A 20,241-nucleotide genomic window follows, 5' to 3' on the forward strand; every position below is an offset into this window, starting at 1 on the left:
ATAATGGTAAGACAAAGTTTCAGGAACTAAGTTTTAAATTGTGAAACATTTCCAGGGCAGATGTGGACTCTGACCACAATCTATTGGTTATGAACTGTAGATTAAAACTGAAGAAACTGCAAAAAGGTGGAAATTTGAGGAGATGGGACCTGGATAAACTGGCTACACCAGAGGTTGTACAGAGTTTCAGGGACAGCATAAGGGAACAAGTGACAAGAATGGGGGAAAGAAATACAGTAGAAGAAGAATGGGTAGCTTTGAGAGACGAAATAGTGAAGGTAGCAGAGGATCAAGTAGGTAAAAAGACGAGGGCTAGTAGAAATCCTTGGGTAACAGAAGAGATATTGAATTTAATTGATGAAAGGAGAAAATACGAAACTGCAGTAAATGAAGCAGGCAAAAAGGAATACAAACATCTCAAAAATGAGATTGACAGGAAGTGCAAAATGGTTAAGCAGGGATGGCTGGAGGACAAATGTAAGGATGTAGAGGCGCATATCACTAGGGGTAAGATGGATACTGACTACAGGAAAATTAAAGAGACCTTTGGAGAAAAGAGAAGCACTTGAATGAATATCGAGAGCTCAGATGGAAACCCAGTTCTAAGCTTCTAGTCCAAACTATTAATTGTCCGTGTTTCACTTCCAAACATGGCTACACTCCATACAAATACTTTCAGAAACGACTTCCTGACACTTAAATCTATACTCGATGTCAACAAATTTCTCTTCTTCAGAAACGCTTTCCATGCCATTGCCAGTCTACATTTTCTATGTTCTCTACTTCGACCATCATCAGTTATTTTGCTCCCCAAATAGAAAAACTCCTTTACTACTTTAAGGGGCTCCGGAAAGGCTCAAAATCATGAAAAGTTCAATTTTTACTTTTTTGCGTTTTCTGAATCTGAATATAATTTATTCAATTCCAAAGACTACAACTATTTTTAAATTTTTTTTGAAATGTGTTCTACATGGGCGTGACCCACTGTGGCGCTGTTAAACTGCTGTCAAATGGTGGTATTATTAACGTCCGTGTTCATCAGGTACATTTTAGTGATGTGAGATAAAGTATGTGTTGTGGCTAACCTGTGATGGTTCAATATATATCGCTGGTGTGATTGTCGATTGTTTCATGTTTATTTACTCTGTCGTTATCTCGAAAATATTCGTAATTAATTCTGTTTCTTGAGTCTCTGTTTTGTTGAAGTATAATAATGAGTAAAAGTAAAGTTATTAGAAATCCTCTGAAGGCTTTTAAGAAAAGGAGAAATGTTGGAAAGCCGAAGGTATTTGAAATATGGGAATGAAGATAGGTTCTAACATGGTACGAGCGATGCTTGCTTTAGACAAGGAACGCCTTCGGGCTGCAAACAGGGCTGTAAAGAGTCTAGAAATACAAGCAAGAGTAAACAGGAGGAGGAACAAGAGGAAGCTGGAGGAGGAGTTTGCAGAGGATGAAGATAATCCATCCTATGGACCTGGAATGCACTAAAAAGTTAATCCAATCTTTGTCGCTCCATTCCCAAAACTTTTATTTTCTCATACTAATTACATGTTTTCTAAGGATCTTCCAAACATATTTGTTTCAAACTTCCAGTAAATGTTACACAGTACCTTCTGCATAATTTAACACAGCCTTTTTCCAAAAAACTGTATATTTTTGAATATATAAATAAAAAATTGCAAAAAAAATGTTGTGAATTTTCATTACAATTGAAAAAAAATCATCTTTAATAACTGAACTAAAATTTTGTAAAATCCCTGTGTTAAGTTGTAACCCATATTCCAATAAATAATCTGTAAAAAGTTCAACTTCCTACCTCAAATACTTTGTGAGTAAAGATGTAATTTATAAGCGTTGTTTTAACATTGCAAGTATAGGGCGTTCCGGAGCCCCTTAAGTGTCTCATTTCCTAATCTAAATCCCTCAGCATCGCCCCTTTTAATTCAACTACATTCCATTATCCTCGTTTTGCTTTTGTTGATGTTCATCTTATATCCTCCTTTCAAGACACTGTCCATTCCGTTCAACTGCTCTTCCAAGTCCTTTGCTGTCTCTGACAGAATTACAATGTCATCGGCGAACCTCAAAGTTTTTACTTCTTCTCCATGAATTTTAATACCTACTCCGAATTTTTCTTTTGTTTCCTTTACTGCTTGCTCAATATACAGATTGAATAACATCGGGGAGAGGCTACAACCCTGTCTCACTCCCTTCCCAACCACTGCTTCCCTTTCATGCCCCTCAACTCTTATAACTGCCATCTGGTTTCTGTACAAATTGTAAATAGCCTTTCACTCCCTGAATTTTACCCCTGCCACCTTCAGAATTTGAAAGAGAGTATTCCAGTCAACATTGCCAAAAGTCTACAAATGCTGGAAATGTAGGTTTGCCTTTCCTTAATCTTTCTTCTAAGGTAAGTCGTAAGGTCAGTATTGCCTCACGTGTTTCAATATTTCTATGTAATCCAAACTGATCTTCCCCGAGGTCAGCTTCTACCAGTTTTTCCATTCGTCTGTAAAGAATTTGTGTCAGTATTTTGCCAGCTGTGACTTATTAAACTGATAGTTCGGTAATTTTCACATCTGTGAACACCTGCTTTCTTTGGGATTTGAATTATTATATTCTTCTTGAAGTCTGGGGGTATTTCGCCTGTCTCATACATCTTGCTAACCAGATGGTAGAGTTTTGTCAGGACTGGCTCTCCCAAGGCTGTCAATAGTTCTAATGGAATGATGTCTACTCCCAGGGCCTTGTTTCGACTTAGGTCTTTCTGTGCTCTGTCAAACTCTTCACACAGTATCGTATCTCCCATTTCATCTTCATCTACATCCTCTTCCATTTCCATAATATTGTCCTAAAGTACATTGCCCTTGTATAAACCCTCTATATACTCCTTCCACCTTTCTGCCTTCCCTTCTTTGCTTAGAACTGGGTTGCCATCTGAGCTCTTGATGTTCATACAAGTGGTTCTCTTTTCTCCAAAGGTCTCTTTAATTTTCCTGTAGGCAGTATCTATCTTACCCCTAGTGAGATAAGCCTCTACATCCTTACATTTGTCCTCTAGCCATCCCTGCTTAGCTATTTTGCAATTCCTGTCGATCTCATTTTTGAGACGTTTGTATTCCTTTTTGCTCGCTTCATTTACTTAATTTTTATATTTTCTCCTTTCATCCATTAAATTCAATATCTCTTCTGTTACCCAAGGATTTCTACTAGCCCTCATCTTTTTACCTACTTGATCCTCTGCTGCCTTCACTACTTCATCCCTTAGAGCTACCCATTTTTATGCCTGTCAATTGTTCCCTTATGCTCTCCCTGAAACTCTACAACCTTTCCACAGGTTAGTGTTCCTCTTTTTTTTTTTTTTTTTTACGACCCTTGACCTTCTTTTCTGGGGCTATATCAAGGACAGAGTCTTCATCACACCAGTTGCTGACTTCGATGAACTGAAGGCTAGGATAAAGGCTGCTGTGGGTACTGTGACAGAACACATGTTACAGAACGCCTGGCGGGAACTGGAATACTGCCTCGACATTCTCAGATCTACCAAGGGAGCACACATTGAGGTTTACTAACATAAGTTGTCTTAAAAAGAAAGAACTACTAACACTAACCTATGTAACGGCATCAAATGCAAATTATTATGTCAAACAGATATTCTGTAACAGATTGTTGTAATCAGGGCAAGACTTTGTGCTCACCCTGTATATTCCCTCGAACTCTAAAATTTATCCATCCTTTGAAAGGCAAAAGATTTATACACTGGTATAGAGCTTCTTGGCACTCCCAGCCAAAAAAAAAACACATTTTGGAAAGATCTTTAATGCACAGTAACATGCACGGTGCCTATTTTCAGATTACAGAAGTATAAATATGAATTCCACCAAATACAGCACAGTATTTCTGAACACACAATACGAAAATATCATTAGTGTGATGCCCATGCTACAATATGGAAACAGAGACTGTAGCAGTGCCCTGAATGGCCTGGCAGTGAACTTCAAACTCTGGAAAATATGGCACGATAATATATATTCTTGCTTTGCAAAATACAACTACTACAAGCTGTACACTAAACATTTTTTGAGTTACCTGGTTGAATACATGTTGCTTTTTGCCTACATTATTGATAATCTGCAAATGAAAGAACTAAAATAAATATGAGAAAGTAACTTCTAATCTGGGTCTTCTTAAGTGTGTGTTACTCTTTAAGATATATCGAACACAAATGCGACAGTAAAATTTTAAATAATGAAGTAAATGTCTGGTCTTCTGGACCTGAAATTTTTCTAAGCAGCTAGTCCTCAAAGTGTTTTGAATGAGGGACAAACACTCCAAGGAAATTTATGAGGGCCTTTCTTTTACAACCTCCAATCACTTAGTATGGAAGCTACACGTGTGGCAGGAAGTGGACAAGCTCTGTAGGAAACTGCGTAACTCTCGTACTACACACTCTGCCATTGCCGACCTCAGGGCATCAGTTTGCGTTGCACTACAGCCACGTAAACATGGCTGCCGTCATTGGTGTAATTCAGTTTCTGCAAGCAGAAGAGAATAGTGCAACAGAAATTCATCAGAGAATGAGCTGAGTGAATGGCAATAACTTCATGACTGATGGTGTTGTGCATAAATGGTGCCAAAAGTTTAAAGATGGCCGAAATGGAGTGCATGATGAAGGGGGCCAAGGACGCAAGTCTGTCGTTACAGGTGACCTTGTTGAACAAGTTGACAGAATGGTTAGAGAAAACTGTAGGTTCACCATGATTGCTTTGTCTATGGAAATTCTGGAAATTTCAAAATCTGTCATACACACCATCATTACTGAACATTTAGGCTACAAATAACTTAGTGCTCACGGAGTTCCAAAAATGTTGACGGACACCCACAAAAGTCACCATACGGTGTCAGCTTCTTTTTGAAACCGTTACTGGAGATAAAACTTGGATCCAATATGACACACTGGAAACAAAAGGACAATCACAACAATGGATGCATCCAAATTCACCAAACAAACCCAAAAAATTCAAAAAATCATTCAACAACAGAAAGGTTATAGCTACCACGTTTTGGGATCAAAAAGGTGTGTTGCTTGTAGAGTTTATGCAGCCTGGAACCACTATCAATGCAGCTGCTTATTGTGAAACTTTACGACGTTTGCGGAGAGCCATTCAAAACAAACAAAGAGGAATGCTGAATTCAGGAATTGTGTTGACCATGACAACACTAGTCCACACACTGCTGGCACAACCCAACTGCTCCTTGAACAATTTCAATGGGACATTTTCGATCATCCGCCATACAGTCCTGACCTGGCACCCAGCGACTTTCACCTTTTTCCTGAACTGAAGATGTGGCTAGGAGAGCAGCACTTTCAAACCAACGAAGATCTTCAAAACAACATCAATGCTCATTTGGCATCACTGACGACAACATTTTTTGAAGAGGGTATTACAAAGCTTGTCCACAGGTATGATAAATGCCTCAATCTTTTCGGTGGTTATGCTGAAAAGTAACCATAAGTGTACAAAACTTTTGTAGTAAAATAATTGTTTTCTATGAACTTGACTTTTATTTATAGTCTAACAAAGGTTGAAAAAAAAATGGCCCTCATACTATGAAAGTAATGCCTCTCAAATCACCATTCGCAATAATTTCCCACAACTTGCTAGAAATGTATATAGCTGTGATGTCATGCTATCACATGAATAGTCTCGACTTCTTCCAAACTAACTACGAAAGTGTAGAATGGATATGACACTTTCAAAGAAATAGTACAGACAGCAATTGAGATATTCATACTAAATACATTAGTAAGATACAGAACAGATCCCCAAGGTAAAAAAAAAAAAAAAAAAAAAAAAAAAATCAGATCATGGCAATTTTTCAGAAACATGAGCTCTAAATTTAGTGCAGACTTCAATGCAAGATGCTTTTAACACTTTGGTGACCCAGCCCAAGCATAACTAGGGCCGCCACACTTTGTCCAAAAGAGTGCATCAGATTACGTCATGGACCACAATGGTCTCAAGGTGCAATTCTGCAGTTGCTCAAAACTTGGACTCATTTCAAACAAGAACAGAGTATGAAAGTCTCGCTGCCTGTCCATTGAAAGATGCTATCTTCTGTTAATTTCTAGAGTGATTTCGAAAGGAACAGTAACAAATGCGAGTTGCTGTCGCAACTGACTGACCCTATTTATACTCGAATTAACCTGAGTTTTGTGGTGTATTCTTGAAGGTTTTGCAGTTTGCTGTAACTCTGCAGCAAATATGTAGTTAAGTGAGCAAGAAATTTTGGATGTTCAACAGGAAGAATCCTGAGATTCTGGACTGGAGGGAGAAATATCTGAGGGGGGACACTGCAAAATTCATATTCAAATCTGCAGTTCTCTAAAATTTTTACTTGTTAGTATCGTTGCTACAACTACTGCTATTCTAATTTAGTTTTGTTTTATTCATCTTAATCTCATCTTTTTTACAGATGAATGTCATGACAAAGACAAAGCAGCATCCAACGTGGCTTTCCAAGATCTGTTTGGAGAACACTAGACAATTTAGTGGCAAAATGTGCAGGAAAGGAAGCAACTGGTATTGCCCTGATTGCAAGATACCTCTCTTCATGCCAGAATGCTTCAGACTTTTCCACACAAAAACCAATTACTTGTGAATCTCCTGAAGAGCTCATCCCACACTTCTCTCTGATAAAGTGTGAAGAGAGCATATTTTAAAGTTCTATTTATGTCATTGCAGGTTTCACTGTGATTCACCAGGTGGTAAGGTGATAGCAATTTGCAAAATGGCGACTAATCAACATAAAACTTTGTGTGTGTTGCAGTATAAGACGACTTAATCCATCACTACCATGCAGCATGCATTGTGTAGATACTACAGCATACAGCCACTAACCCAACAAAGCTTTCTGCAGGGGTGGCAACAGTTCAACAACACAGGTTGCCACTAAAGGAAAAAGCTCCACACAACTAGTTGAAATAGTAGAGTGTCTAAGAGACATTCCTTCACACCTCCCAAAAAAATATCTACCAGTTGTCTGAGTCGCAAACTGGGCATTCCATATTCCACTGTGTGGAAAGAGTATGTGGAAGTTATTAGATCAGAAACCACATGATACCGCATACAGTTCCTACACTGTTTGAGGCCAAGTGACAGCGCCATCGGCACGTGAATTTTGTGAACTTTTCTAGGAAACAACGGAAGATGACAAATTTACACCTCAACTTGTGTCAGTGATGTGATGTCCCACATAAACAGTCAACCAAATCATCACAATGACTACATATGGAGCATGGCAAATTCCAATGTTGAAGTGGAGACAGATTTTCCAAAGATGAGTTTCTTCTGTGCTGTTTCGCACACCAAGGTATACGGACCCCCATTTTGTCCTGGGTAAACTGTGAGCTGATATCCCAAACTTTGTACTCTAATAAGATGGAGCTTCACCTCACTGGTATAGAGTAAGGCATCAGTACCTGAATCAGGAGCTTCCAAACCAGTAGACTGGGTGCTGTGCTCAGGATTACCTAGCACTCTTCATGTGGTCCCCAACACCTGTCCCCCAACACCTCCTCATCTTACAGTTTGTGATTTTTCTTCTTGGGGGATATGCGAAGGATTATGTTTTAACTTTGCTGATAACACCGACTAAACTCCTGGATTCCATTATTGCTGCACTGGAGAACACTGACAGGGACATGCTTGAGCACATACGATTCGAACTTGATCGCTGCATAAATGTTTGTAGTGTAACAGGAGCAGAGCACATAGGGCATTTGTGATGGTGTGTAAGAAGCTTAAAAGTGTACTTTTCCATACACTCTATCATTCATTCACTATTTTTATGTAATACTTTGTGAAATACTTTTATCCAAAACACATGAATTTCTACGTTTCTAAACACCATGTACTTTCTGTGATCATTAGTGCAACATTTGTAATCTTTAAAACAACTAAAATAAATATGAAACAAAAACCTTGAAACTTGGTCTTCTTTTAGTGTGTATAACTCTTTTAACGTATAACAAACACAAACACCATATTTTCCACAACGAAACAATGGCCACCTTCACTATGTGATAGCAATGGTCACATTCCTAGTGACAGTTCCCCCAAAAAAGAGTTACTGAACATGGCCTTCTGAAAAGCCTTCACAAAAGAAAATTAAATAAACATTCCAGTGTTTGACACAAGACAGCTGCCAACATGAGTAGCTTAGAAGCATCTTCAGTGTAGCTACACTGCTTAAATCATTTAATAAAGGTAAATCTCCTGGTCAAGACTGTACACCTATTATGGTCCTTTCTGAGTTTGCAAATGTAATAGCTCCAAATTCAGTAGTCATGTACAACCACCCATGCTCAACGAAAGATCCGTACCTAAGGACTGGACAGTTGCACAGGTCACACCAATACAAAAGAAAGAAAACAGAATGAATCTACTGAATTACAGACCCATGTCACTGACATCTATCTGCAGTAGGACTTGGGAGCATGTATTGTTTGAACATTATGAATTATCTAGAATAAAACCATCTACTGACCCATAGATGCATTTAGAAAACATTATTCTTATGAAACACAACTGGCTCTTTATTCACACAAAGTGCTCTCAACAGGGGATCACAACTGATTCCATATTTCTGCATTCCAGAATGCCCTTGACATTGTTCCTCAAAAGTGGCTTCTCATCAAATTGCATGCCTATGCAGTGTCATCAAAGACGTGCGAGTGGATTCATAATTTCTTGTCAGAAATATCACAGTTCATGTAAATGATGGAAAGCCACTGAGTAACACATACGGGATATCTGGCGTTCCCCAAGTAAGTGTTACAGGCTCTCTGTTACTCCTTACCTATATAAAATATTTAGGAGACAGTCTGAGCAGCCATATTAAATTGTTTGCAGACGATGTTGTCATTTACCAACTAGTGAGGTCATCAGAACATCTAAACCAATTGCAAAATGATTTAGACAAGATATGTGTATAGCGCAAAAGTGGCAACTGAACTGAAATAATGAGAAGTATGTGGTCATCCACATGACCACTGAATGAAATCTATTTAAATTTCGGTTACATGATAAATACGATATAGGTTTCTTCTGGCAGTCACTCACTGTTTTTTTACTTCAAAATGATGAGTTTCAGTCAATGTTGCCCATCTTCAGATCATATGCTGTAGTTACAGAGTAATGTAATGGAACTATCAGTTCAATGTCATACAAGATGAGCACCATTGCCTGAAACTGATCATTTTCAAATAAAAGTAGCCACACAGACAGAAAATAAGCCTATTTTGTATAAGGATCGCAGATAACTCCCTGTGAATAACATGTCTGGTTTTGATAAACAATAGATCACGCAAATTTAACTGCTGCCGATTCAATTAAATGCTAGGTGTTACACTTATACACAATTTCAACTGTAACGATCACAAAGAAAATTTTGTGGGGAAAGTGGACTGCATTTTGTTGACGGAGCACTTATAAGATGCAAAAAATCTATTTAAGAGCCTGCTTACATTATGCTTGTCCGCCCTCTTCTGCAATACCACTGCATGGTATGGAATCTTTACCACATAGGACTAACATTGGAAATTGAGGACAGCTTGTTTTGTATCATCACGAGAAAGGGAAGAAAGTGTCATGGATATGACACACAAGTTTGGGTGGCATTCAATAAAACAATGGTGTTTTTTGTTGTGGCGAGATCTTTTCACAAAATTTTCATCAGCAGCTTTCTCCCCCAAATGCGAAAATTTTTGTTGACTTACAAAAACACAGGGAGGAATGACCAACATAATAGAATACAAGTGTGATTTTATAATTCTGGTAAATTCCCACGAAAGAATTGAACATTTCATGTTTTGAGTCTTCATGGCTGGTAAGCTTTATTATTCCTTGGATCATATAGAGAATTTCAACAATGTACAGCACATAGTTCGTTGTTGACAGCTGTCTGAATTGGTCAGTGTGTCTAAATTGATTGAAAATGGAGAGAACAGAGTTTCATGCTGTTATTAAACATTTTCATTTGAAGGGTTGGACTGCTGCACGAATCAGAACAGAATTGAATGAAGTTCTCATGGACTCTGCACCATCACTGAGGACCATTTACTTTTGAATTAATGAATTTAAATGAGGTCGGTCATTCAACTGAGGTCACCACAAATGAAACCGCTGACAAGATCCATGATATGGTAATGCAATACAGCCGAATAACAACTCGTGAGATTGCTGAGACTGCAGGCATCTCAACTGAGCGAGTACATAGTACCTTGCACAGAGAATTGGCTATGAAGAAGCTGTGAGCAAGGTGGGTGCTGTGATTGATCACAGTTGACCAAATGCTCATTTGGCACATTTCAACACAATGTCTGGTGATGTTTCATCGCAATGCACAAACTTTTTTGTGCTGATTTGCGACTGCTCATGAAACCTGGATCCATGGTTATACACCAGAATCAAAACAACAGTCAAAACAAGGGACAAAGTGCTCTGAAGAAGGCAAAGACCATTTTCTCAGCCAGTAAGGTGATGGCCACTGATTTTTGGTATTCCAAAGGAGTAATTCTCATAGATTACGTGGAAAAAGACAGAACCATAACTGGACCTTATTATGCTTCTTCAACAGATCATTTCAAACTTGCATTGGCTGAAAAAAGACCACAGTTGGTATACAAAAATGCACTCTTTCACCAGGATAATGCAGCATCCCACACACCAGTGATAACAATGGCAAAGTGCATGAATTGGTTCCTCATCCACCCTATTCAACCAACTTAGCCCCAAGTGACTCCTTCCAGTTTCGTAACTTGAAACTCCAGCTCGCTGGGAAGAAATTTTCATCAAATGAGGAAGTGATAGCTGCAATCAATAAGTATTTTGCAGAGTCTGACATAATCTTATTTTTATGATGGGATGAAAAAACAAAGCTGGGGGACTGCTGGAACAAATCCCTCAAAGGAGACTACATTGGGAAGTAAGGTGAGTCTTTATGTAACAAACATTTTTTCCATGCTTTTTTTTTTCCCCAGACTTATCAAACCATCCTTGTAAGAGAAAACAGAGCTCACTCTGAAAGAGCTACGTGTTCATTTTTCCCACATGCTATTCGAATATGGAATGACAGAGAATCTCCTGATAAGCAGTTAGGTGTGAATTCCATGTAATAGACAAAGCAGAACCAAGTAAAGAGAAACTCACTGTAATGAATGAACAAATACTTGGGGATGCTGAAAGAGACTAAACGTCAGTCATATTTCCCCTTTTTCCTTTAATAACTGAAGCCTAAAATTTCCAGCAGAAGAAAAGATAGATTGCCAATTTGACCCTTGAAGCATCATCTGAGGCGGAGTGCCAGGTAAAAAACACAGGGAAGGAAAGAAGGTAAGAAACTGTGATGAAGTAGGGCAGATGTGCTAGTCTGGAACTGCCAGAGACCTCCTGGGGTCTGGTCTGCGTCGTGAGGCCAACTTGGGCACACAACCACGAGACAACTAGCTTCAGATGAATATTGTAATCCACTCTTGAATAAAATGTGAAAAACTTCATCTGCTGCTTTGACTCTGTGCTCTAAGCCCGCCCACTCGTCACTTACACCAAAGTGAATGAAAGAGAAAATGAATAATGTAGCATTTAGAAAGGATGGAAGGAAGAAAGACTGTTACACACTGGTCTTTCAGCCGAGCCTTCCTCAGAAAAGAAAAGAAAACACACACACAAGCAAGCACACCTCATGCATAGATGACTGTTCTCTCTGCCGATGCAGCCAGAACACATTCTGGCTGCAGCAGCCTATGAGGGGTCATGTATGCGTGAGGCATGTTTGCTTGCGTGAATTGTGTGTGTGTGTGTGTGTGTGTGTGTGTGTGTGTGTGTGTGTGTGTGTGTGTGTGTGTGGTTTTCTTCTAAAGAAGACCGTCCAAAAGCTCAGTGTGTAACAGTTGTGCCCATCTGCAATTCGACATGTCTTCTTTATGGTCAATAGCAATCATCCTTTTCATAATGATTTTGATATTCCAACCAGGACTTTCCACTGTTTGTATAGCACAAAATGTATTCACTGGAAATATCACATTTTGTGTGTTTTAGAGCAGTTTAAAGCTTATGAAACGTAGTTAACATTTCAGAATTGTTTTTTCAATCTGGAGTGTAGCCTTGTAAAAAATTTTACTAGCTAATCGTACAAATACTCTCAATGAAATCACTGTACGAAATGTTGATTTTACTGACTGCTTATGCTTAGATGGCTGCAAACTCTGGCAGCTCAGGCCAGAATGCAACTATCACATAGGATGGCAGCATCACTCTCAAGGGGGCGGGGAAGGGAAGGGAAGGGATAATAGTGTATGAGTGGGGGACAGAGAAACACTGTCTGGTGGAATATACAGGGCCTAGAATCCCAACGGGTGCAGCATCAGAAGGATGTAGGGCATGGAGATTAGGAAAAAAGGGAACGAAAAGAAGAGGAGTGGGGAAAGATGGGCAGGCACTGGCAGAGGGCATCAAACAAAGAGGCTGGAAGACAAGAATGGAGAGGAGATGATACGACAGAAGGGGTGGAAACTGTTGGGTGGGTGTGATGATAGTTTGTTTCCGTAGGTTGAGGCCAAGATAATTACATGAGCAGAGAATGTGTTTTAAGGAGAGCTCCCATCTGTGCAGTTAGAAAAGCTGGTGATGGAGCGGAGGATCCAGATGACTCAGTAAGTGAAGCAGCCATTGAAATCAAGCGTATTATGCTCACCTGCAAGTCATGCCACAGGGTGATCTACTTCACTTGCCCAGAAAACATCAAATCATGCTGCTGGTCAGCAACGTGGACTCAATGAAACATAAGACGGTTCAGACAGCAAAAGGCAACAACTTTTAGCTTGTTCCAGCAATAGAAAAACATTTTCTGGAGCAAAACGTAGTCAGTATAATACATTAGAAATTGTGCTGAATGATTTGTTTAGGGAGCAGTGAGAGAAGTGCTTAAACCTGTGAGTGCAGAAATTATCCAAGTTTAACCACGTGAAATTGCTTGACAGCAAAAAATAAATTTCAAAGGAAGCCATTAGTGGGTTGCCACTTTCATACAACATTGGGGATTTTCTCTTCGTAGACATACTTCAGTTGCAAAGGAGCTGCCAGTATACTTCGAGGAAAAACATGTCGCATTTCAGAATTTCATAATCAAACGGTGCACTGAAAATTATCTTCTTGATCAATATTATGAAAAGGAAAGTTGCCACTCACCATATAGCAGAGATGCTGAGTCACAGATAGGCACAACAAAAAGACTGTCTCCAATAAAGCAAGCTTTTGGCCTGTAAGGACTTCATCAAAAATAGACAGTAGGCACGCACACACAGTCTCAGGCAACTGTAGTGACACACTACAGTGTGGCTACAATTGCCGAAAGCTTTGTGACAGTTTCCCCCCCCCCCCCATCTGTGATTCAGCATCTCCACTACATGGTGAGTGGCAACTTTCCTTTTCATAATATTGTTACATTCCTTCCTGGATTTTCCATTGTTTGTTTATCTTCTTGATCAGAAAGATAATGCATACCAAAGTCCAGTGTATTTTGATACGCCAACAAATTACATGGTAGAAGCAAAAGGGAACCAAGAAAAGCAGCAAATGCCTTTCATGTTTGCTTGCACAGTCAGTGGTCACAAACTGCCATCATTTATTGTTTTTAAACACAAGATATTACGCAAGTCTGAGGCATAACCAAAAAGCATTGTCATATGTTCTAATAAACGTGGCTGGTTCACAGAGAGAATGGTATCATAGTGGATTAAACTTTTATTGCAATGTTGTCGTCGTGCCTTTTTAGTTATGCTGGCTGCAAAGAGAAAATTAGTAGTTGCTAGAATGGACTTGACTACAATTCCAGGAGGGATGATGCCAATTCTACAGCCACTAGATGTTTTCTTAAACAAACTATTTAAGGACGAATGTAAAAATATGTACACACAATGCCTAACAAAAGAAGACAGGCAATTAACACCTACAGGATGTGTTAAGTTTGCAAGCTTGTCTCAAGTGAATAAGTGGATTGAACAATCTTGGAAATGTGTCCTGAATAAAACAGTATATCACGCAGTTAAAAAATGCTGTGTTTCCAACGCATTTGATGGCACAGAGGACGATGCTCTCTATGAAGACAGTAATGACACAAAATTGAGTGACTATGATTCAGAATCATCTGAGTAATAATTAAAAACAATATGTACATATTTATGATAGTTCAATAAAATTTGGTTTGTACTTTCACTTTTCATTTCTAAGTCGTTTTCTTTGTAGATATGTGATTGTATCCAGCCAGTTAGTGAGACTATGCCACTATGAGTCAGAAGACATGGTGTGCATTTTTTTCATGCATGTTTATGTGATAGTTATTTACAGCTAATTGTTCTATTATGTGTTGTAAATTTGCATTCTTGTTTGTCACATCATTGGGGTTTCTCTGTAGCACCTGATTATTTAGTCTACCATACGCCTGTGTGAGCCTCTTCATCCAGAAAAAAAAGTCCCTCTTGGATGGAGAAAGAGGTTGATGTCCTTAGGAGCCTTAATACTAACATTTCACTGAGCATATAAGAAAATGTGAAAAATCCAAACTGTGCCCATGTACACAGTGCAGCAAGCCTCCCCTGTGACATCACCACTCGCAGCCCATGTGTGTGTAGTTTCTAATTACGGCCTCCTATGCCCTAGGTGGAGCACTTGTGCTGGAAATGATTCTGTGTAGACAAATTATATTGTTTAGAATGTTAAAAAGTGCTCTAATAAAGACCATGTCTAGCCTCTAACACAAACAATACAAATCACTGTCTTGAATATGTAGATTGCTATTCACCAAATTTATATCCTTCAAAACCGGTGCGATACTATATCGAACTAAAAATATAACTTTCTTGGATGAAAATATTACGTTTCATTGAAAGAAAAAACAACTTCGGATGACATTCATATGATATGGAAAGATTGTCGTATGACTTTAACACGAGTTGCGATATAGTCTTATGGCCTCAGTTGCCCTAGTTCCACTCAGAATATTTCAATGGATATCGTGAATTCTCGCTGCTGACAGTAATAGTGACGTAACAGTTATTTTAGGTGTCCAGCAGGGTAAATTTACTTCCACATGAATTACTACAAATAATTACTACTCCCTGAAAATTTCAAATTTCTGAAATGTGGGGCCTCTATATACTTTCTCCATCATATGATGAGCTACATTTATTTTGATTTTTAAATGCGGCTTGAAATGAGGTATAAAATTGCATTATAACACTGCACAGAAAGTTAGTACAGTCAACAGAACAATAGCAAGCATTTATAATACGCAAGATCACACACTATGACATCCGACCTTCGTCGATGCAAAATATGATATAACCATCCCATCCAAACATATGCTTGAAAGGCATGGAAACAGGTTCAAATTTACATAAACATACATGACAAATGTATTATCTAGATGTATTATGCCTCAACACTGGGAAGCAACATATAACAATGTTTGTGCATCTTTTGGTGAAAAGAAACACATTCGCCCTGTTGCTGCTTTCACATCGACCTTCATAAGAATGTCCTTGTCCACAGTTAAGATGTCGGGTTTCTCAAAGTATACATATGAATGTACAGGCCTATAAGGATGTAGGAAGCTAATTGTAACATAATTGGTTTCTTGAATCTTCTCACTGTTTGTGGTACTGGTACTGAATTTCTCTGTCTATTGCATCATCAGCATTTCAGATTCAACATTTGTTTCACAATCTGTATTTTCTTCCTCACTTTGGAATACCTCAGACATTTGCTCGAACTCTTTCTGCGTACGTGCTTTCTCTCCCAGTCTCTCCATTTTCACTGGGGACTATGCAAGAGTTACCAAACTACCATTTAGTGCATCTTGAGCAACTTTTGGACTACACATGTGTCTGACTCATCTGAGGAGCTATGCAGGTTTGTGGTTTGCACTTATTTCAATGTAGTTGGGTCAGACATATGCCCTTGTACCTGAGTTAATTTTTTTCTACATTATCACACATTTTGTAGTCTGTTATTACGCCACTGATCATACACCCTCCCACAGCAACCACCCGCATTTGCATATTACATAGGTTTTTCTCGTATCTATTGTGCTCATCTTCCCAGAATGGATTACAGCAATACATGATCATCTCAAACTCCACCTTTAAGGTAGGTTTTTTTTTAATTTCAACACACAACACCTTTCGCAGCACACACTGCCGCCCAATATTTGACAGCTTGATATTGCCTTGTCCATTTTGTTACCTTACTGTACTGTTATAACACCACCTTTTTAACAATAAACATGTTTTTCAGAGCTTTGTGTCACACTGTTGGAGTCTGAATGCAATTTAGTTTGCACAATGCAACACATTGATGTAGATATTAATTTATATCTCCTAATCCCATTGTCACCCAAACTTGATTTTTTACTATGTTGTATAGTGTAACATGAAGAAGCAAATTTATTTCTTGTGTCAATTTTGAAGGTGACTTCCTTTATTATATTCAAGGACAAGGTCACTGACTTTAACTGTGTACATTCTTCGAATATGACAAAATTGCATATAATTGAAAAGCTTGTTTCAAAACCTTTCCAAAATTACCTGGTTCACTGTTCTATCTTCATTACACCAGAAGTTATATCTGCTTTCATCAGTAGTGTTTATCAAATTTCCAGTACATTTTTAGAGCTTTGAGTGGCCATTACTTTTCTCTTAGTTGTGATAAAATTCTGTAATTTGGTATTTTCCATTCTCTTGCTATGTGCAATGAACATACCAAATTTTATAAAAATTGAAGACGGTCGGGTTGAAAACTGTACTTTTCCATGTTGATTTGACATGGAATGACCCAGTTGCTAAGCAGACAAGAGTAAGGATCAGGGAAAAGATGAAGGAGGACAGTGGAAGTCATGCAACATGTGAAGCAAGGAGGGGCCAGGGAAGTACTGAGAGATGGGGAAAACAGTAGACATGTTGCACTCAGCAGCAGTGTAAAAAGGTGCATGAATTCTCGTAATAACAGAGAAGAATGAGAGTGAGGGAAAGTGTATAGGTATTGGGAAGGGGAGAATGGTTGTGAGGTGGAGAATGACAAGCCATTGGGAAGTTTTCTTACACATGAGCAGGGGATTGGGGCGGGGGGGGGGGGTCGGGTTCGGGGAGGGGGGGATGGGAGGGGAGCTAGTAGGAAAGAGGAGAGGAAGGTATTATGGAGCAGGAAGATGAGAGGTGGATAAAGGAGTGATAGCAGGCAACTGTTTATCCATCATATTCATTAAACACTGCATTATAATGATCACATAGCTCACAATGGCATGACTGTTTTCACTTGTGGTCCCACCATTGTTCACACAAGATGATCTGAATTTGGTGTTCTGTGGAAAACAAATGTTCAAATGTGGGTAAAATCTTATGGGACTTAACTGCTAAGGTCATCAGTCCCTAAGCTTACACACTACTTAACCTAAATTATCCTAAGGGCAAACACACAAACCCATGCCCGAGGGAGGACTTTAACCTCCACCGGGATCAGCCGCACAGTCCATGACTGCAGCGCCTTAGACCGCTTGGCTAATCCTGCGCGGCTGTGGAAAACAGCCTATGTTGTTTCCTCCATAACATTAACTACAGTTAGATAAAAGACTACAAAGTTTCAACTGAGCCGCTTAAATCTACAATTTCGTCATTTGGAGACTAGGAGAAAAAGAGTTGTCAGAAATGTAATTTTGGATGCTCATTTAGAATCTTAGACCATGGGAGGCAGCCTAACAGTTGGTACTGAAATTAATAATGAAATTATGGCAACAGATGCATTATGAAACCCAAGATATTAGCAGTGGCAGAGGAAAATACTGACAGGATCAGGATGAGGGCAAGGAAGCTTGAGAAATGATGTGTGTATATACGAAAGATGGCTAACAGATATTATTGTCAATACCAACACACAGAATCACTTACCTGTAGTTCAGGATTTTCAGCAAACAATGGGTTTGTGTTAATGATTGCAGCAGCAGTACTTGGGTCAGCAGCAAAAGATTGCAACATCGATTGGGTATAAGGTGCAGACAGCATACTCTGTATAAGCTGAGGATTGTCAATCATCTGCTGCATGACGCTTTGCATTGCTGGGGTGCCTAGGAGAGTAGCTGGACCAGAACCAGCTCCTGTGGCTGGTCTGTTTCCATTGCCTCCTGCTGTGGTCCCAGTACTTCCTGTCCTAGTTCCTGTGGATCCCGTTTCACTGCTAGCTGGTGACCACGGATTTGGCAACGGGTCTCGATTCTCCTGACCTTGCTGTGGGTTGTTTCCATCTGTAAACAATTACAAACTTCAAAATTCTGATAGCATAGTTATTGAACTGTGACATTAAATACTGTCATGCTTTATTTTACTTGGTAGAACTACTTAGAAGAATAAATAAGCTCAACCACAATCTGATGACAGAGAGTGGAAAAAAAGACATTAACTGTAGTATGGTTGCTACAATATTTGAACCTGAAAACACACCAAAAAGCAAGATAATATGTAGCACCAATTTCATGAGCATGCAATGAAAATCATACATTTTACATTTTTGTATAAAAATTGTTATTATTGTTGTCTGAGACTCATTTCACACAGCTCCATGCTATCATATCCTGTGCAAGCCTCTTCATCTCCCAGTAACTGCTGCAACCTACATCCCTCTGAATCTCCTTAGTGTATTCATCTCTTTGACTTCCTCTGTGAATTTTAACCCCACAATTCACTCCAATACTAAATTGGTGATCCTCTGATGTCTCAGAATGTGACCAACCAACCAATCCCTTCTTGCAGTCAGATTGTGCCACCAGTTTCTTTTCTTCCCAATTCTATGCAGTGCTCCTTATTACATCTACATCTACGTGGATACTCTGCAAATGACATTTAAGTGCCTGGCAGAGGGTTCATCGAGCCACCTTCACAATTCTCTATTATTCCAATCTCATATAGCAGACGGAAAGAACAAATGCCTATATCTTTCCGTACGAGCTCTGATTTCCCTTATTTTATTGTGGTGAGGATTTCTCCCTACATAGATCGGTGTCAATAAGATATTTTCACATTCGAAAGAAAAAGTTGGTGATTGGAATTTCGTGAGAAGATTCCGTCGCAATGAAAAACGCCTTTCTTTTAATGATGTCCAGCCCAAATCCTGTACAATTTCTGTGACTCTCTCTCCCATATTTCGCGATAATACAAAAAGTTCTGCCCTTCTTTGAACTTTTTCGATGTGCTCCGTCAGTCCTATCTGGTAAGGATCCCACACCGCCCAGCAATATTCTAAAAAGAGGATGGACAAGTGTAGTGTAGGCAGTCTCCTTAGTAGATCTGTTACATTTTCCAAGTGTCCTGCCAATAAAAAGCAGTCTTTCGTTAGCCTTCCACGCAACATTTTCTGTGTGTTCCTTCCTATTGAAGTTGTTCATAATGGTAATACCCAGGTATTTAGTTGAATTTACGGCTTTTAGATTAGACTGATTTATCGTGTAACCGAAGTTTAGCGAATTCCTGTTAGCACTCATGTGGATTACCTCACACTTTTCATTATTTAGGGTCAGCTGCCAATTTTCGCTCCATTCAGATATCTTTTCTAAACCGTTTTGAAATTTGTTTTGATCTTCTGATGACTTTATTAGTCGATAAACGACAGTATCATCTACAAACAACCTAAGACGGCTGCTCAGATTGTATCCCAAATCATTTATATAGATAAGGAACAGCAAAGGGCCTATAACACTGCCTTGAACACCAGAAATCACTTCTGTTTTACTCAATGACTTTCCGTCAATTACTACAAACTGTGACCTCTCTAACAGGAAATCACAAATCCAGTCGCATAACTGAGACGATATTCCATAAGCACGCAATTTCACTACAAGCCGCTTGTGTAGTACAGTGTCAAAAGCTTTCTGGAAATCCAGAAACACGGAATCGATCTTAAATCCCTTGTCAATAGCACTCAACACTTCATGTGAATAAAGAGCAAGTTGTGTTTCAAAGGAAAGATGTTTTCTAAACCTATGTTGACTGTGTATCAATAGACAGTTTTCTTCAAGGTAATTCATAATGTTTGAACACAACATATATTCCAAAATCCTGCTGCATATCGACTTTAACAATACGGGCCTGTAATTTAGTGGGTTACTCCTACTTCCCAGTCTTTTGGGTAC

General features: G+C 39.0%; 1 protein-coding gene across 1 annotated transcript in view; it reads right to left on the minus strand.

Annotated features, from left to right (window-relative positions):
* LOC126199341 (ubiquilin-1) overlaps positions 1-20,241 on the minus strand; it is a 112,842-nt gene that overhangs the window by 45,400 nt on the left and 47,201 nt on the right. Inside the window, exon 6 of the mRNA XM_049936194.1 lies at positions 18,008-18,360. Coding sequence (XP_049792151.1) covers positions 18,008-18,360 — 353 coding nt within the window. The remainder of the gene's footprint in view (positions 1-18,007; positions 18,361-20,241) is intronic.

Source organism: Schistocerca nitens, chromosome 8 (assembly GCF_023898315.1).
Source record: "Schistocerca nitens isolate TAMUIC-IGC-003100 chromosome 8, iqSchNite1.1, whole genome shotgun sequence".
Lineage (NCBI taxonomy): Eukaryota > Metazoa > Arthropoda > Insecta > Orthoptera > Acrididae > Schistocerca > Schistocerca nitens.